The following is a 17,174-nucleotide window of genomic DNA, read 5'->3' as shown; positions in this document are numbered from 1 at the left end:
CTCTGGGATGTAAGAGACCCAGACACACAGGACAAAAGAGGACTGGATGACAGGGACTTCCAGGTGACATGGTGTCAGGAGGCCTCACATCCTACGGGTGATGAGCAGCTGACTGAGGCGGGTATGCATTCCAGGAAGACACAGCCTTCGGAGTACAGGGCAGGAGTGGGGGATGGGAGCTGGGGCCCTGAGCCGTCAGCTAGGGTGGGTTAGCTCAGTTGGAAGGCTTGGTCCTACTGACTGCAGTTGGAGGAAGGCTGTAAAGATCCATTTTGGGGGGTTCCTGGAGGATGTGAAGGCTGCTGAGTGCTCTTAGCACCTGAACTTCAGGACAGAAACTGGGCTGGGGCCCTGGAGGACCTCTGATTGTGACAGGTACAGGAGTGTGTCTATGCTTTGGACTTGCCAGTCTCAGGTTCCAGCCAGGGCCCTGGAAGTTCTATTTCTGTGGCCTTAGACAGATCTCCCAGACCTCAGCTTGCTTAGCTGCAAACTGAGGTCATGATGTATTGCTTGCACGGTGATGAGCAGGGGATTAAGGTGACAAATGTCAAGCACAGCACCTGAAACATACAAAAAACTCCTTTTAGAAAAAAAAAATGTATTTAAGCCGGGCGTTGGTGGTGCACGCCTTTAATCCCAGCACTTGAGAGGCAGATGCAGGTGGATCTCTGTGAGTTCGAGGCCAGCCTGGTCTACAAAGTGAGTCCAGGACAGTCAAGGCTACACAGAGAGACCCTATCTCGAAAAACCATTTATCCGTGTGTGTGTGTGTGTGTGTGTGTGTGTGTGAGAGAGAGAGAGAGAGAGAGAGAGACAGGGAGAGACAGACAGACAGAGACAGAGAGAGAGACAGGGAGAGACACACACACAGAGAGAGAGAGAGAGAGAGAGAGAGAGAGAGAGAGAGAGAGAGAGAGAGAGAGAGAATGTGGAGGTTATAGGATAGCTGTGGGGGTTGGTTCTCTCCTTCCACCATGTGGGTCTCAGGGTGTTTGTTGACAGAAAGCATCTTCACCCAATAAGCCATCTTGCCAGCACAGTATAGAAGACTCAAGAGAGACCAAATCAGGTCAGGGTGTGGGGAGAGGGAGAGGAAGGGGAGATAGGATGAGAGAGACAGAGAAGGAGGGTGGTGGGAGATAGTCGCCCAGCTGGAGACCGGGGAGGAAGTAGAGGGGAGGTCAGTGGTGCTGGTGCATGTATGGGTGTGTCGGAAGCAAGGAGGGCCTGGGCGGTTGGGTCATCAGCCCAGGGGTTTGGGCAGAACCTGCTCCCCCTTTAAGTTATGACCACTGTGGACAGAGCAGACAACCCCCGCCCCGTACTATCCCCTTACTAGATCCTGGATAAGGACTGTTTTTCTGAGCCCAGACAGGGCGGCACTGGATCATGGGTACTGGCAGCCTTTAAGTGCTTCTCCTTTGCTTCTCCTAAAGGCTCCATGCGCGGTTCTATGAGCTGGCCCCCAACCTGGTTCCGATGGACTACAGGAAGAGTCCCATCGTCCACGTGCCCATGAGCCTCATCATACAGATGCCAGAGCTCCGGGTACGTGAGAGGCCGCTGCTGGGGGGGCTGGGATTCCACATCCAGGCATGGAGCAGAGGCCCAGACCCAGACTGAAGTCTGCCTCTACCCACTGGGAATGTGTTGCCCTGACCGCAGAAGTGCTCTGTGCCTCAGTTTCCCAAAGTGTACTGTGCATCTGTGGCTTCCCACTGCCCAGCCATTGGCCTGTGCCCACCTGTATGTGCCTATGTGGAGTTGCCCGGGCCGTACACAGCAGCCTTTGGTTCTCTCAGACCATTTTTCTCTCTTCCCCACGTCTGGTCATGGATTCTTGGTCATCTCTAGTGACATATCTCAGACTCAAACTTGCTGGGAATCTTTTTAGAATGCTCGTTTGGGTTTGGGCTTTGTGCGGTAGGCTCTGCCAACTCCCAGGGAGGCCGCCTACAGAGAGGCCTCTCCCACAGTAAGAGAGCATTGGGCACGATTCCACAGTGCAGTGGGACTTGGCAGGCCTGGGATGTGTGGACTACAGTCGGGTTAGAGAGCCACATGGCATCCCCCTTGGGCCTGGGTCCTGACTCTCTCCTGAGGGGTGGTGAGCACGGGGCTGGCCCTGGAGAGCACTGCCTGTCCTCAAGGGAGTGGGGGACTAGGCTGAGTGTCGTGGAGAATGTGAGGCACTGCAGAGACTTTGTCTCCAGGGCCCCCGGGGCTGATCCAGCCTGAGCAGCTGTGATGGAAGCACTGTGGGCCCTAGACAATTCGGCCTCACCGGAAGGAGCAGAGGCAGTGCTGGAAATGAGAACAAACGGGCTGTGGGGCTGAGGAGGCATCAGGACTACCTCTTGCTGGCTTGTGCTGGTTCCAATCATCTGACATGCTGTGGCCTGACCTCCATTTCTCACCTGTCGGGCCTGAATTAGCCTGGAGCGAGGGCTTCATGGAGCAGTTGTCCATGGACCAGTTCCTTTGCTGGGGGCACTGCCCAGTAGGTGGAGGAAGGAGCCTGTGTGCGTGCCTCTGAAAAATGAGACAGTTGGCACGCTCAGCTTGCTGTGCACATGTATGTACCCTGTGTGGCATGAGAACGTGCTTGCTGAGCCAGGTCCTGGATCAATGCCTTGTGCACTCCGACTTGGCAACTCCTCCAATGACCCCATTAAGTAAGTAGCTGTGGTTATTGCCTTACTCCAGAGGCCATGCCTGCCAGCTGTCACAGGCTGCCCTCAGACTGGCCTGAGGGCCCTGCCTGCCTCACCTACCCCCAGTGATGGCTGTGCTTATCTTCAGGAGAATCCCTTCAAGGAGAGGATTGTGGAGGCCTTCTCTGAGGACGGCGAGGGGAACCTCACCTTCAATGACTTTGTGGATATGTTCTCTGTGCTCTGCGAGTCAGCACCCCGAGAGCTCAAGGCAAACTATGCCTTCAAGATCTATGGTAAGGAAGGGCTGGCAGCGGGGTGGAGCTGTAGAGCTGAAGGGAGCATCACATGAGCCATTGGACCATCCAGTTATTGATGGGTACACTAAGGCTATCCTTTGATGAATGCCTGCCTTGAGGGCATAAATCGTGCCTGAGACACATCTTCAGAAGGAAAGAGAGGCTTGCTTGAACTAGAGGACGGGGGGGGGGGGGGGGAGGGATGGGCAGTTAGTCCCCTGGAGACAAGAGGACAGACACCCCAACAGAGTAGACAGCATGGCTTGCCAAGATGTGGAAGGTTTGGGATGTGGTGCAAGGAGAGATACGAGAAGGTATAAAGAAGTAAACTAGGCTGTGAGGAGTTTGGGCCTAGTGCTCAGCACCAGGACACTGCGAGGCTCAGGCAAGGGCAGGCAGGAAAGGAAGGGCAGTTAGTTGTGTTCTAGAAAGATCACTGGGGAGATAGGGGCATCCCATTTCCCCAGTTTGTTGACCCACTGGCCACTAGAGGGCGCCAGGCACACACACTTCTCCCATAGCTGACTGGAGGTTAGCACACAGCTCACCCACTGTGCCTTGAACTTTTACTGGACCAGAGGAAAAGACCACAAGCCTTCTCACACCTTTAGAAGCTGGTGGATGTCAAAGCAGGGGGCCCATCCAGGGCTGTCTGTTAATTTTGTGATCTCACATTTACTTCAAAGGACTTTGGTTTAGATACACTGTGCAATACATCATGTTTGCGTATAAGAAAGCAGACCCTCCCTGTCCACTCCACAAATGTAGATTCTAAAACCACACCCTTCATCCTTCAGTCTAGGACCCCACAGTGCTGCCCCTGGGAAAGGCCGTTGTCGTCCTACAAGCAGGAAGTGCAGAACATGCAGAGCTCTCCGTTTCTTACTGCTAAATGGGCCTAGGAATCTATCCAACCCACTAGCCGGATAGCAGGTCTTTCCACACATCCTTCTGCAGGTCTTTCAGGAGCATGCCCACTGTGGAGGCCTTCACAGGCAAGGCCAGGGGTGGGCAGCCAGTCCTCCCCACTTCTGCTTCTTCACCTGCGATGTTCAGACATGGCTTAGCTAAAGGAGGAAAGTGGCTTTGGTCCTCATCTTTGCCATTTATGCCAGCCTAGTGGGCAACAGGCATTCAGATGGAGGGACCCTCTCTCTCAAAAGTGATGCCTAAGGAAAGGTGAAGGCCAATGGGGTATCTCCTAGGAAGGCATCAGAGGCATTAGGAGCCAAGTGTACAGAGCTGGCCGCTGTGTTGAAAGAGTAGGCAGGCATGAGGAGCCTGCACATTGCTCAGCCCACAGAACCACCCGGCCGGGCTCCAGAGATAGTGGTAGTGCCCAGAAGACCCAGCAATGCCCCCTACTCTGTACATAAAGGCCATCCCTGCACTGGCCTCCCTCTAGGGGGGGTCTTGTATCTCCTGACTTGACTTGAATTTTTTTTAATTGACAGATTAAGTTGTACATACTGACTGCATACAACATATGTGTTAGTCATGTGTGTCTGGAGGCCTGGGGTCATTTAGAGGTGGCGAGGTGTCATTTAGAAAGTGTGGGTCTTAGAGTCAGAAAGCCCTAGTCAGAATCCTTGCTCCACCTCTGACTGGATCTCCAACTTGGACTCAGGCACTTGGCCTTTCTGGGTCCTGGCTTCCTTGGCTGTACGAGTCCACTGTGGGCTGAGGCCAGGAAGGGTGCTTGGCTTGTGTGGGAAGCTCCCAGAGAGCTTTATATTTGGAACTGCTCGAGCTGTGGCTGTATACGCCTTCACTGTGGGGGTGTGTGGGTTCCCCCAAATGTTTGTTCACTGTGGTTGTTTAAGCTATACCTTGTGTATGAGCCTCCTGGTTTCCGTCATTGGGTCTAAGGACCCCAGTGTCTTCTGAGTTCATAGAGATACCCTGGGGACTCCAGAGGCTGGTGGAGAGATGGGTGTGGCCATCTGTGAGGAAGGGCTCCCCCACCCCCCCACAGGGCCCCCCTCCCTCCTCAAAGGCCCTGGAGGGACTCAGGCCTCTCTGGACCATCTCCCACCTGACCTTGCAGACTTCAACACCGACAATTTCATCTGTAAGGAAGACCTAGAGCTGACGCTGGCCCGACTCACTAAGTCAGAGCTGGATGAGGATGAGGTGGTGCTGGTGTGCGACAAAGTCATCGAGGAAGCTGACCTGGATGGTGATGGCAAGCTGGGCTTTGCCGACTTTGAGGACATGATCGCCAAGGCCCCTGATTTTCTCAGGTGCTGTTCCCCCGGGGACTGGGCTTGGGTGGGATAGGCCAGAACATGCGAGTCACAACTGGCTGCCTGGTCTCATGGCACCTCCAGTAGGCAATGATGCATTGCAGGCCTGAAGTAGTTGGTCAAGGCCCAGCTGCCCAGGTGCGTGCCTGGCTCTTACATGACTAATCCTATCACGGGAGGGCTGAGACCTTCTAGGTGCACAGGAGGGTTCAAGACCAGGGGGAGGGGTGTAGCTCTTCAGCTTGGGAGGCTGAAAACCAGACAGCTGCCCCTTCTGAGTCTCCTGTGGCTACCTATGTGCAGCGTTCCTTAAGGAAATGACCAGGGCCAGGTCAGCTTTTCTCTGCAGAGCCTCCTGCCCAGCACACACCCTCTCACCCTCTCTGTGCTTTCTCTCTTTACAGCACTTTCCACATCCGAATCTGAGGACACTTGCCAAGGCTGTGGGGGCCCTAGAACGCCATCCTCTGGCCTGCTGTCTGTGCGGGTATGGTTTCCAAGTGCTCCAGGAAGGGACCTGTGGCCTCTGGGACTCTCACCCATGGACATTTCCTGTGGCCCTTTTAGCAGCAAAAAAACAAAAAACAAAAAAAAAACAAAACAAAAAACTGAATAGCATCAGGGTTGTGAAGAACAGGACCCTGGCCAGCCAGGGGCCCCAGGGGTCCACCCTCAAGACCTGCAGTTCCCTGTGGGCTCTCTTAGCCACCTCCTTGCCCTGTCCTTTTCTCACACAGGCGTGTCCTCCTAGGAGGAGAAGGTGGAAAACCTAGCAGGATGCAGGGCGCACACCCCAGCCACCCAGGGCTAAGTGCAAAAAACAAAAAACAAAAAACAAAAAAATCAAAAAACCCAAACCAACCAACCAACCAAAAGACAAACAAAACAGAGACTGGGGTTTTAACAAGCTATGCAATCTTTTACCAAAGCCAAGGCTGGGCTGTACCCACCCGACCCCCATACGTTATACGTTCCCAATGTGAAGCTGTGTAAGCAATGGGTGCAAAGGGCTCCGCCCCTGTGTCTTGAACCCCACCCCACCCCACCCACCCTCTCTGAGGACATGGTGTCAACTGGTGTGTGCTGACCTCAGATTTGTGAATCCCTAGGAATAAAACACTTTGATGTCCTGCACTCTCTATGTCTGTCAGCATTAGGCATGCTCAGGGGTACCTTTTCAGTCCTTGGCCTGGGTGAAGCATTGGTGTTGGATGCTAACTTCATTGCCAGGATGTTGCGTGAGGATTGTTCCTGTTGCCGTTGTTAGGGTATCCGACTACTCTCAGGCCTTTCACCTCCCCGCCCCCCCCCCAGCAGGATGAGACTTCAAGAGGGAAAAGAACATTAACCAAATGTCTAGCAAGGAATGGCTTTCCCCACAACTGTGCAGCGAGCCAGGGCGGAGGCAGGTGGGGAGGAGGCCTGTGGTCTTAGCTCCTGCCTCCTGAGTGTAGGGGCAGGGTAGAGAGAGGATGGCAGACCAGTTGCTCACCCTCTGGGTGTGGGGACACATGGATGAAGGAGAGTGGTACAAAACAGGAAAGACCCCTGGAAAAGCCAGCTTGGTCAATGTGCTGGGCGCACACCCCATGTGCGTGCCTCATGGACGAGCTGGAGCAAGAGGCCTGAGTGCCCTACTCCCTCCCAAAGAGGTGACTGAGCAAAGCCCTGGGAACTCTCTGGAGGTAAAACCACCAGGCTGATGGCAGGTTGTGTGGGAGGAATCTGCCTTGATCCAAAGGTCTGGACAGGCTGGAGGCCGAGAGCAGGTAGGAGTGCCCAGCTCACACAGGCATGGCATCAGGTGTCAACTGCCTGGCTCAAGCTTCAGTGTGCCTTACCGAGGGGGCGGGGTGTGTGTCTCTGCTCAGGCCCTCACCAGCTATGCCCTCTAACAGATCGCTGTAGCACAAGCTCGGAGTTTGCATGGTGAAGCTAGGATAAAGATGGTGACGTGAGGCAGAAAGGGCGGGGGGCTGTTGCCAGGAGCCTCAGCAGCTGTTGGGGTCAGAGCCATGGCTTTTGACCCTGGACCTTAACAGATTCTTGCTGTCATCCTCTTGGGACAGGGGCAGAGGATGTTGCTCCTGGCCTTCCCCCTCCTATCTTCCGGCAAAGCCATGAGGAAGGGAATTGGTTTTGTTCTTAGAAGTAACAGCATGATGTCATTTGGTCTGTTGGGGAAAGGTTTGTCTTGGCAAGGGGCCTGCCACATACTTGTTAAGTCTCTGAGGTGTGAGGCCAGCTTGGTCAGTCAGCCCAGGCATCTCCATGTTCACCCAACCCTTCCCTTAGTTAGTCCCCACTCTTGCTGGCCTCATTTCCTTCATTGTGTGCATGGACCGCATTGAGAACATTCCAGAAGTTGCAGGCTGCTGCGAGGTCTCTCCCATGCCTTCCCAGACAGGTCCCCAGGCTGCATCACAGAGCCTGGTTCCACAGTAGCTGGCTGGGTTACACCTTCATGTGAGCTGAGGGCAGCCAGTAATCCCCAGTGTAGTGTGGGTACCAGGAGACCCGCTGGATGCCAGGCCTTCCTCAGAATTTGTGCTTCTTGTCTGTGAAGAAGAGCCTCCGAAACTTGTCGGGCTGGAAGGAGGGAAAAGATGTTAGAGTCTGGGCTCCCCACCAGAGAGGGAAAGAGGCTGTTAGCTTGGGCCTGGGGTGAGGGTCCAAGCTGGAAAGATGATACCACAATACAGCGTGCTGTTATGGTTCCTACATGCAGGGGACCATAGCTCCCAGGGCCCCCCAAACTCCACTTTCAGCCTTCAAGGTTAAGATGAGGATTTGCCTGTCTGGCTAAGGAAGGGTGGTGGGGAAGGGAGGAATGTAAAAAGAGGTGGAAGATACTGCAGAGCATCGTCTTTCCTCCTGGGTATGTGCTGGTCTTCCTGCTGCCTCCTGCCCACCTGGGCAGCCTTGCTGTGCCCTGGTGGGCAAAGGGGGGGGGGGAGAAGCATCACACACAGCACTGCCAGGGTTAGAGGAAGACACAGGACACCCATCTAGGGGAAGTTCAGACATGGATTCTGAGGTCCTTAAAGGACTGTCTACTGTCTAAATCCTAGAGGATCGACCTCAGAAAATGATGGGGGTAGAAGGGCACAGCCCCGCCCTGAGGGAGGAGCTGGCTCCCCTCGAGGCCTTTTGGGCTGAAGCTCAGGATGTTCCTGTTCAGGCCAGGAAAAGGGAGGTTCCACATTTCCCTGGACTTAAAGGCTGAGTCTACAGGGAGGGACTTGTCCATTCCTATCATCTGCAAGTGTAGGCAGCTGAGGCATGGGGAGGGGGCTGTGGGCTCACGTGCCACCCTGGGGACCCAGGTCCATCCATATGCCAACTGTCTCCCTCTGATGGCATTCTTACCCTCCATGTTCTCCTCTTCCTCCTCCCCCCCATCTCTCTTTTGTTTTGTTTTTGTTTTTGTTGTTTTTTTCAAGACAGGGTTTCTCTGTGTAGCCTTGGCTGTTCTGGATTCACTTTGTAGACCAGGCTAGCCTTGAACTCACAGAGATCTGCCTGCCTCTGTCTCCCAGAGTTCTGGGATTACAGCCCTCTTCCCTATCATGAAATAGTCACCCTGCTCACCAAGAACCACCTCTGACAGTGTGTTGTCCAGAGAGGATGTGGGGTGCTTTTTCCTGGCCAGCTACCATGAGCACAACCATGTGGTCAGCCCATTTTATAGACAAGGAAGAGAGTCTGACTGGATAGGGTTACCAAGTAAAAACACAATCTGCCAGGTTAAATTTGAATTCTAGGAAAATAAGAAACCATCTCGGTTTTGTGTTATTTTGTGTTGTTGGTATTTTTTTTAACTTTAAAAAAAATCTATTTATTTTTGTTTCCTGTGTTTTGCCTGCATGTATGGCTTGTGTGTCTGTGTGAGGGTGTTGGATACCCTGGAACTGAGTTGTAGACAGTTGTGAGCTGCCATATGGATGGCAGGAATTGAACGCAGGCCTTCTGGAAGAGTATCCAGTGCTCCTAGACACCGAGCCATCTCTCCAGCCCCCATCATGACTTCTGAGACATATGAAAACTACTGGTTTATATACAATTCAAATGTAACCAGATGCCTTGTATTTTATCTTGCTAAATTGGTAGCTGTAGTCATCAGGGACATCATCCACCAGAACTTTTCCACCTGCTTATTTAAGGGTGGGAGAAACTAGAGAGCTGCTTATTCATGACTAGGGCCAAGGACCTCCTTCTTTTCACCCCCTAAGTGGTTCCGACAGCCCCTCACTGGGCCCCAAGAAAAGCAGGGGGTCCTCTGCCATAGAGGAAGCTCTAAGGTGATTTAACCCTGAAATCTAGCAGCTGGAGGAAAAGTTCTGGGCACTTCTGAGCATTGGCAGTAACCTGGGCATGATTGAGGGCCACACACAGGTTCTCTCTTTGTAGTCCTGGTGTCCTAGAGCTCACTATGTAAGCCAGGCTGGCCTCGAACTCACAGAGACCCTCCAGATGCTGCTACCCTAGTGTTGGGATTAAAGGTGTGCACCACCACCCAACCACCTCAGGAACTTACCTTGTTCACCCGTCCACTGTCCTTGTTCCTGGAGGCTGGGATTTGCTCATAGGTGTTCCCTGGCTGTGGGGGCTGAGAGGTCCTTGAGATCTTCTCATAGCCACAGTCCATTGGCCCCGAGAGTTGACTGTACGTGGGACTGACTCCAGGGTTTGGCAGCTTGGCAGCTCCATGCCAGCAGTTTGGAATCTGCTCGTAAGTACTGCCTCCTTGGTCTGGTCTGCCTCTACCCTCCTGTTGTAGGCCTGCTGTTCCAACAAGCTGGTAGACATCTGTAGAGCTGGCCTCAGAGGAGGACTGTGCCTCGTGGCTCAGCTTTAAAAAGCCCTGTCTCCAAGTAGTAGCCTGTGACCCCAGGGCCTCAGAATTGGGGAGCAGGGGAAGGCCTAAGGAAGTGTAAGGCATTGTAGAACCCTGGTCTGGCTTCACCCCAGATGAGGCAGGCCCTGGGCTACTGGGCCTGTTCTGATCTTCATCTGAGAGTTTCTTTGAGGGTTCCCTGCCTGGGGAAGAAGCCAGGCTGCCAGCAGGTACTGGCCTGTGCTTGCCAGATACCTCTGTGCCCAGGCCTAGCTGTGGCCGGTTCATCTTCTTCAGGTCAGCGTAGATGATGTCACTGGTGCCTGCAGAAGGCTCATCCAGAAGAGAGGGACTCCTCTGAGGGATGGGGGGTACCCTAGTGGGTGCCTGGGAGAGAGGGACAGAGGATGTTTTAAAAGCACCCCCTTGCTACCACGACCTCAGACCCCTTGAGCTATGGTAATAGCTTGCGCCTCCCGTCTTCTGCCTCAGTTTGCCTATCACTTGCAAGGTTTGGTTCATAACCTTTGGGTTTCCTGGCTCCATGACCCTTAAGTAGTCTTTACCTTGACATCCAAGACCTTAGGCCACCAGCTCATCAGCCATCCCAAGCTTATCCTGCCTGGCCCTCCTGCTCCTGCATGGTCCACTGGTGCCCCCTACAGGACTCCAGGAGTCCATCCACTCAGTGCTATGCACCCCTTCAGCATAGCTTACTCCCAACCCAACTCTCGGATCCTTTCAACAAATATTTGCTGAGTACCAACTACATGACAGGCAGTCTAAGTCCTGAGGCCAGCTTGAGTTTGCATTCTAACCTGGAAACTAGCACTGTGGGGCTGTGGTACAGTGTCCACAGATTTGATGTAGTATACAGTATACAAATGCGTCATAGGTAACGTCATGTCAGGTCAAAGCAGGTAACAGAGAAGAGAAAATAGTAGGTGGCCAAGGCAACATGTTCCATAGGTCAGGTGGGAAAGATGACATGCCCATTAGCTCAGGTAACCTTTCTGAGGAGAGACAGAATACAGCATGAGTGTGAGTGACATCACTCTCTGGTAAGAAGAGCAGCCTGGCAGAGCATGCTGCAAGTTAAAAGCCTCATGGGTTTAAGAAGGATCTAGAAGGCCAATGGGGGGGGCACAGTGATGACAGAAAAGAGGTGCGAGATACTGGAGAGGCTCTTGTAGACCTTGAGGAGTTTAGGTTTTATTCTGAGTGTAAGAAGCCCTTGGCACACTGTGGTCTATGTGTCAAGGATATTCTCTGAGCCTAGCCCATCATAAAGACACCCCACTTTGCAGTTTGCTAAGTGATTTCCAGGGATCTCATGACCCCTCTCATTGGGACCTCGCAGGAACCTCAGGAATGGTAAATTGATTCAGAGAGAGCACACCAAGCCCCACAGTGAGAAAATGGAAAACTCTGGTCTAGACTTGAGGGCAATCCAGGGGACCAGGACAGGGCATAGCATTGGTGGGTCACTGGGGACCGGCTCTACGTTGCTCATCCTCTATGTCTGAAGATACTGCCCTGCTGGCTTCCAGCAACTTCCTGGCTGTGGTATGACCCCCACACCCTGGACTGGCAGTCATCAGCTTCTGTAGCACAGAACCCTCACCTCTGCACTTTCTTCATTCGAAACAGTCCGGGGACTTGCATCTAGAGCTTTCTTGGTGTGCAGGAAGGAGACCTGGGGCTTTGCAGGAAGGCGGGGGCTGGCGGCCTTGTCCCGGACCATGCTGGGGAATTCCGTGGCTGGAATATCCAGGCCTAGATTAGCCTGCTGGAGGCCTGTGTTGACAGCGTCGTACAGGTCATTTTCTTCTAGCTGGGGCAGTGGGAATATAACAGGATTATGGTCATACAGTGGCAGTCTTCAACTGCCTGCGAGGGGCTGTGGAGAAGGGATGGACACGTCCTACCAGGTTTCTGACCTTGGGTAAGAGTCTCTTTAAAATGAGGGGCCATGACTCCCCTAAGTTCCCTTGATAGCATGCACCTGTGTGATTGCTATCCCAAGGCCGGACACCCCATCCTACCACCCTCACCCCTGGGAAGAAGAGTGCCTACCCGTGGGCAAGCAGAAGCAAGGGTCTCCCCAAAAGGCTCAAGCTGCACCTCCTGGTAATGGCGTAGGAGCTCATCCAGGGTGCTGTGGCTGAGGGTGTCTCCTGAGACAAGGTAACGCCGATTTCGGAGCTGGTTGATGACAAAATGACGACAGCGGTCACTACCCCTGTAACACAGTTACACATAGGCTGGGTTGGGCTGCTGGCTGCAGGAGGGCCAGCTTTACACCTGAGTATTGGAGAGGATCATCTCTCCAGTCAGCACAGACTCAGCTGGCCAAGGGCTGCCTCCCCATGGGCATCTGTGGTGTTCCTTGGGGCAGCAGGGGGGGTACTTCAAATGTCTGGGCCCCTGGGAAGAAGCTGAGCCTGTCCTTGGGCAGGCCAGGGCTAGAACTAGAGAGATTTAGACACTCATTGAGATGAAATTTAAAAGGTACCCCAAATATCACTCATTGGATTTACTAATGCAATAATCGATCTGTTAGTTGTTTTTTTGTGGTCTGAGCATCAAACCTAGGGCCTCCCTAGGGCTGTGCAAGTGCTGTGACCCCGAGCCACGCCCCCTCAGCCTTATTTACTTATTTATTTTCACTTTAAATCCTTTAATTCTTTACTCATTTATTTTTGAGAGAAGATCTTACTTTATAGCCCAGGCTAGCCTCACAGTCAAGTGGGTCCTCCTGCCTCAGCTTTTTCCAGCGCTGGGACTATAGATATGAGCTGCCATGCTTGACTAATACAGTATTTAGAGGATTAAAATGAAAGAAAAACAAAACAAGACCCAAAAACAAAACACAAAAACAAAGAGGAAGAAAACATCAAAGCTTCCAGCAAAAACGAGATCCAGCCCTGCACGGTTGTTACCACTTTACCCACTCCCCACCCTCTGGAACAACGGAACCCCGCCCTCCTCATCCCCCCTTTTAATGGAAGAATGGCTTAAACACAGAGCACACATCATGGGTGTGCAGCAAGATGGATTTGTACACATAAAAATGACCGCGTAACCACATGCAGATCAGGATATAAAACCTTGCCTAGCCCCTCCCTGCCCGTATCCCACAGGTGGCCTCCTTCTGACCGCTGTGCCGCAAGTTTCTTTCTTCCTTTATGGAATTCCAAATAAATGAGACTTATGCAAAAAAAAATCCTTATTTGTGTCTTACTTCCTTCACTCAATGTACTTTTCAGGTTCACTTAGGTCAAAGTAGATTTAGGGTTTTGTTTTTTTTTCCTTCAAAAGTCACATGTAGTGTCTCGTTTGATAGAAAACCTACAGCCTATTGGGTGTTTAGACTATTTCCTTCTTAAGGTTGTTAGAGATATGCTGCTATGCTTGTCTTTTTTGGAGGGGGGATTTGAGACAGGGTTTCTCCGTGTAGCCCTGGCTATCTTGGACTCACTCCAGGCTGGCCTTGAATTCACAGAGATCCGCCTGTCTCTGCCTCTGCCTCCTAGAGTGCTGGGATTACAGGTGTGTGCCACCCTGCCCGGCTTGTTATACTTGTCTTTTGGTGAATGCATTTATTCATTTCTACTGAGATTATGCCAAAGAGTAACCGGGGCAAGGTGGAGCAAAAGACACACATGCACACAACGCACAGACATAATACTAAGGAAATCAAATGTATCAGTCTTTTGAGAGCTTGTTTAGGGATTCTAGACCAAAGATGGCTCCTTCTTTATTTTGGGGAGGTTGTCCTCTTCAGCAAAGTCTGCCTCAGGGCAGAGTCACAGGATGCGTCAAGGGCTGACTGCGTCAAGGAGACACTGGAGCCAGCGGGCTCAGCTGAATCAATGCTGGCCAGCAGTGGGGTAACAGGTGTTGCAGCCACATAGCCTTCACATCCAAATTTATCATTTATAGTGAGTGATTTTTTGTATCTAGGTAATTTTTCTTCATCCCATTTTCATAGGCACTCTGTTTACTTATGGAAATCTATTCCTGTTTCTTTTTAGAATGGTTATTGTTTTCTATTTTGGATTTATGATCCGTTAGAATGACTAATTTGTGTGCCTTATATGAGGCAGTGACCGTATTTTCTTCATTTGGCTATCCAAGTGCTTGGTGCCAATCACAGGGAAACCAGGAATGGCAGTGACGCCTCCGATGTGAGTCAACAAGCTGACTCTGCTCTGGGCTCTCTTATTCCTTTTCACTTGTGTATTTCTTTGAGCACTTCCTCTTGCTGTCTTTTACTTATTTTTACTTTTTAAAGATTTATTTATTTATTATTATGCATAGTGTTCTGCCTGCATGTACACCTGCAGGCTAGAAGAGGGCACCAGATCACATCACAGATGCTTATGAACCACCATGTGGTTGCTGGGAATTGAACTCAGGACCTTTGGAAGAGCAGGCGGCACTCTTAACCACTGAGCCATCTCTCCAGCCCCGCTATCTTTTATAAGGTGGCATTCGACCTAAGGTCTCACGAGGAAGAGAGAAGCTCAATGGAACACAAGGTAAAGGAAAACCAAAACTGAAAAGAGATTTGGAAAGTCCTTATGTGTTATATTTCAGATTGCCCAAAATAGTGTCAGGAGGGGAAAAAAATGAGAATTGAACAAAGGTGAACATCCCTTCCGTGTTTTGTTCACAGTGCCAGGTACTTTCAAATGCGTCACCTTATTGAGCACTTGCAACAAGTCTGACAGTTAACTAGAGTGCTCCTGTTTTGCATATCAGATGGCAGAGGCACAGAGAGGCAAAGGCGCTTCCTCCAGGTTAAGATCTGAACAAGGAGAGTCTGTGCACATAATTTGCATCACAATCTGAGGACTTGGAAGCTTGCTCTGCCAGGCTGGCTTCCTTCCAGGTTTCCAGTGGGAGCCCTTCTACCTTCCCAACCCAGCCTGATTTCAGGGTTCACAGGCATCACCTCTGACTTTGTACTAGGTGCATGTCTCTTTCTCTTTAGTCTCAGCCTTACACTAGTAAGACCCAGGATCTTCATATCCAAACAATGGCATGCTCCGCCTCCCCCCCTCCCCCCCCACATGGTGTTCACGCCCCAGACTATCCCCAGCTGTCCCTCCTTATGTAGTTAGAAGGGCCCTGGTCAAGTGGCAGTTTGCCTGGATCCCTTCCTTGTGGTAGGACTTCTTATCTGAGGCTATTCTGTTCCCAGAGACTTTGTGTCCTGCTGTACCCAAGGATCTGTGACTCTCAAAATCTTCCACTTCTGCACATGCCAGTCCATCTACTAGAAAGACTTTCTTATACCCAGCCATGCCACTAGCAAATACTATTCCTCCTCTCCTGGGCTCAGAGTTTATCTGTGTCCACCAGGAAGATGTCCCGCCCCCCCCCCCCCACCGGCTTCCCTCACCCCTTTGAAGGCTGCAGCACCATCCCTAGTATGTGGCCAGTGCTGTTGCCCTAAAATGGTTGGCCAAGTATGGATGGATGAATCATTAGGTCAGGGCCCAGGGAAAACCAGACAGTGGGTTTCTGAACCTCCGTGTTCCACAGCAGGTTCTGGGTTATGGACCCTTCAGGCTTCCTGTCCCTTCACGGATGGCTTCCCACTTACCTGTAAGACAAGATGTAGCCGGTGGCCCGGTCACTGAGGCGGATGAGGAAGGAACCGAGAGCTTTGTCCCTGAGTAGCTGCTCTGTCTGCCTGGACAGAGGACATGCCATTAACTGGGGGTCTGTACCCTCACAGTAACCAAGCAGCCTGAATTAGATCTGCCTCAGGATCCTTGCAGACCATGGCCTTAGGTCCTTGATAGACAACCCCCTCAGACCTCTGACTGACTCTCAGGCCTCTCAAGGTGCAGTCTGTGCTTGGTCCTGGCTCAAGTGAGCAAACTAAAGGCTCCGTCTGGAGTTGGATGTGAGTCCTATGGCCTCTGGCACCTTCCACTCCCCACTGCAGCCTTGCCAGCAGGCGCAGCAGACACTACCTGCAGCTCCCTGCTCTCTACCTGGATAGCTATACAGGAAGAACAATGCCACACAGATGGGGACTTCTTCCTCTGTCAGGAATCCCTCTCTTGGGACTAAGCTGTGCAAGGTGCACACTACAGAAGAGTTTCCAAAGCAAAGAACCTCTGTTGGGTGCCAAGCTTGATTTCAAGAGACGCTTACAGGAATTCACCCCACAACCTGATGCCTAGTGTTTGGGAGGCATGGTGGAAGCTTCTAGCTTGTGTGTGGGTGTGGGGGAGGGAGTCTTGGCAGAACATGGACTATATTTTTCCTGATCCACTCACTCACCAGATACTTCCTGAGAGTCTACTCTAGTCAGATCTACTGTCATACTTTTCAGGGATCAGTGCCAAATGAGGATGTGGGGCCTCTTATTTCCAAATCAATAATGTTAAGACAGTGACCACAGAGCATGAAACAGGTGCAGGTCCCCCCTGAACACACAACCTCATGTGGTCCACAAAGCTGTCTCTGGGGCTGTTAGGCACTGGGCCCAGGACCTGGTGGGCTTTGGTTCTCACACCTTCCTCCATCTGGTACGTGGGAAGCTTGGCAATCTAGCTCCACCACAATGCCAAATCCCATGTGTTCGCCCTATGCCAGGACAACCGTGTGTCTAGGTTTCCTGCACAGTTTTCTAGCTCAATTACCGTAGCATTCCAGGGCTGGTACATGGCACAGCCTTCTAGCTTTGGCCAAGATACTCAGAAATCCCATGCAGTCCATGTTCTGACCTTCCCGCAGCTACAGCTACCAAAGACCCCACTAGGGAAATGCCCTCAGCACCTGCCTTCGGAAGCTACTTTAGTCTGTGCCCTCTATCCCCAGAGTCCTGCCTAGTGAGGGAAAGGTCAGAAGCCCAGAGTTCCAGAGTCCTTGAGCCATATTCTCAGCCTTGAGGAGCTGTAAAGCGATGCTAGCGACGCGGTCAGGGGCAGCCTTACTTGCGGGTGATGAATCCATGAAACCAGGGGGGCAGGGCTCCATTCTGCAGGATAGAGGGGGCCTGTGTCTCCATGAACCACTTCAGGGCCAGCTCCTGGATTTCAGCCAAGGCCCGCCCATCCCCTGTCTCCTCCAGTGCTTTGCCCTGATGGAACTGCTGTGGGCTGCCCTCCAT

General features: G+C 52.1%; 2 protein-coding genes across 3 annotated transcripts in view; one reads left to right on the top strand and one right to left on the bottom strand.

The window, feature by feature from the left end:
• CIB2 (calcium and integrin binding family member 2) overlaps positions 1-6,336 on the top strand; it is a 17,976-nt gene extending 11,640 nt beyond the window's left edge. For both annotated transcript variants that reach the window (XM_084781570.1, XM_084781569.1), the window contains 4 exons: positions 1,440-1,551; positions 2,806-2,953; positions 5,004-5,199; positions 5,607-6,336. In XM_084781570.1, coding sequence (XP_084637696.1) covers positions 1,483-1,551; positions 2,806-2,953; positions 5,004-5,199; positions 5,607-5,628 — 435 coding nt within the window. In that variant the 5' untranslated portion in view covers positions 1,440-1,482 and the 3' untranslated portion in view covers positions 5,629-6,336. The remainder of the gene's footprint in view (positions 1-1,439; positions 1,552-2,805; positions 2,954-5,003; positions 5,200-5,606) is intronic.
• On the bottom strand, positions 5,604-17,174 carry SH2D7 (SH2 domain containing 7; the record flags this gene model as incomplete). The annotated part of the gene is made up of 6 exons (XM_084781568.1): positions 5,604-7,791; positions 9,740-10,426; positions 11,664-11,873; positions 12,116-12,281; positions 15,654-15,743; positions 16,999-17,174. The coding sequence occupies 6 exons, from the start codon at positions 17,172-17,174 to the stop codon at positions 7,741-7,743; spliced, it is 1,380 nt and encodes a 459-aa protein (XP_084637694.1). The 3' UTR covers positions 5,604-7,740.

The sequence above is a fragment of the Acomys minous genome (assembly GCF_964271855.1).
Source record: "Acomys minous genome assembly, chromosome: 5".
Taxonomy (NCBI): Eukaryota; Metazoa; Chordata; class Mammalia; order Rodentia; family Muridae; genus Acomys; species Acomys minous.
The sequence above is the reverse complement of the archived record's forward strand: the minus strand, read 5'-3'. Positions and strand labels throughout refer to the sequence as shown.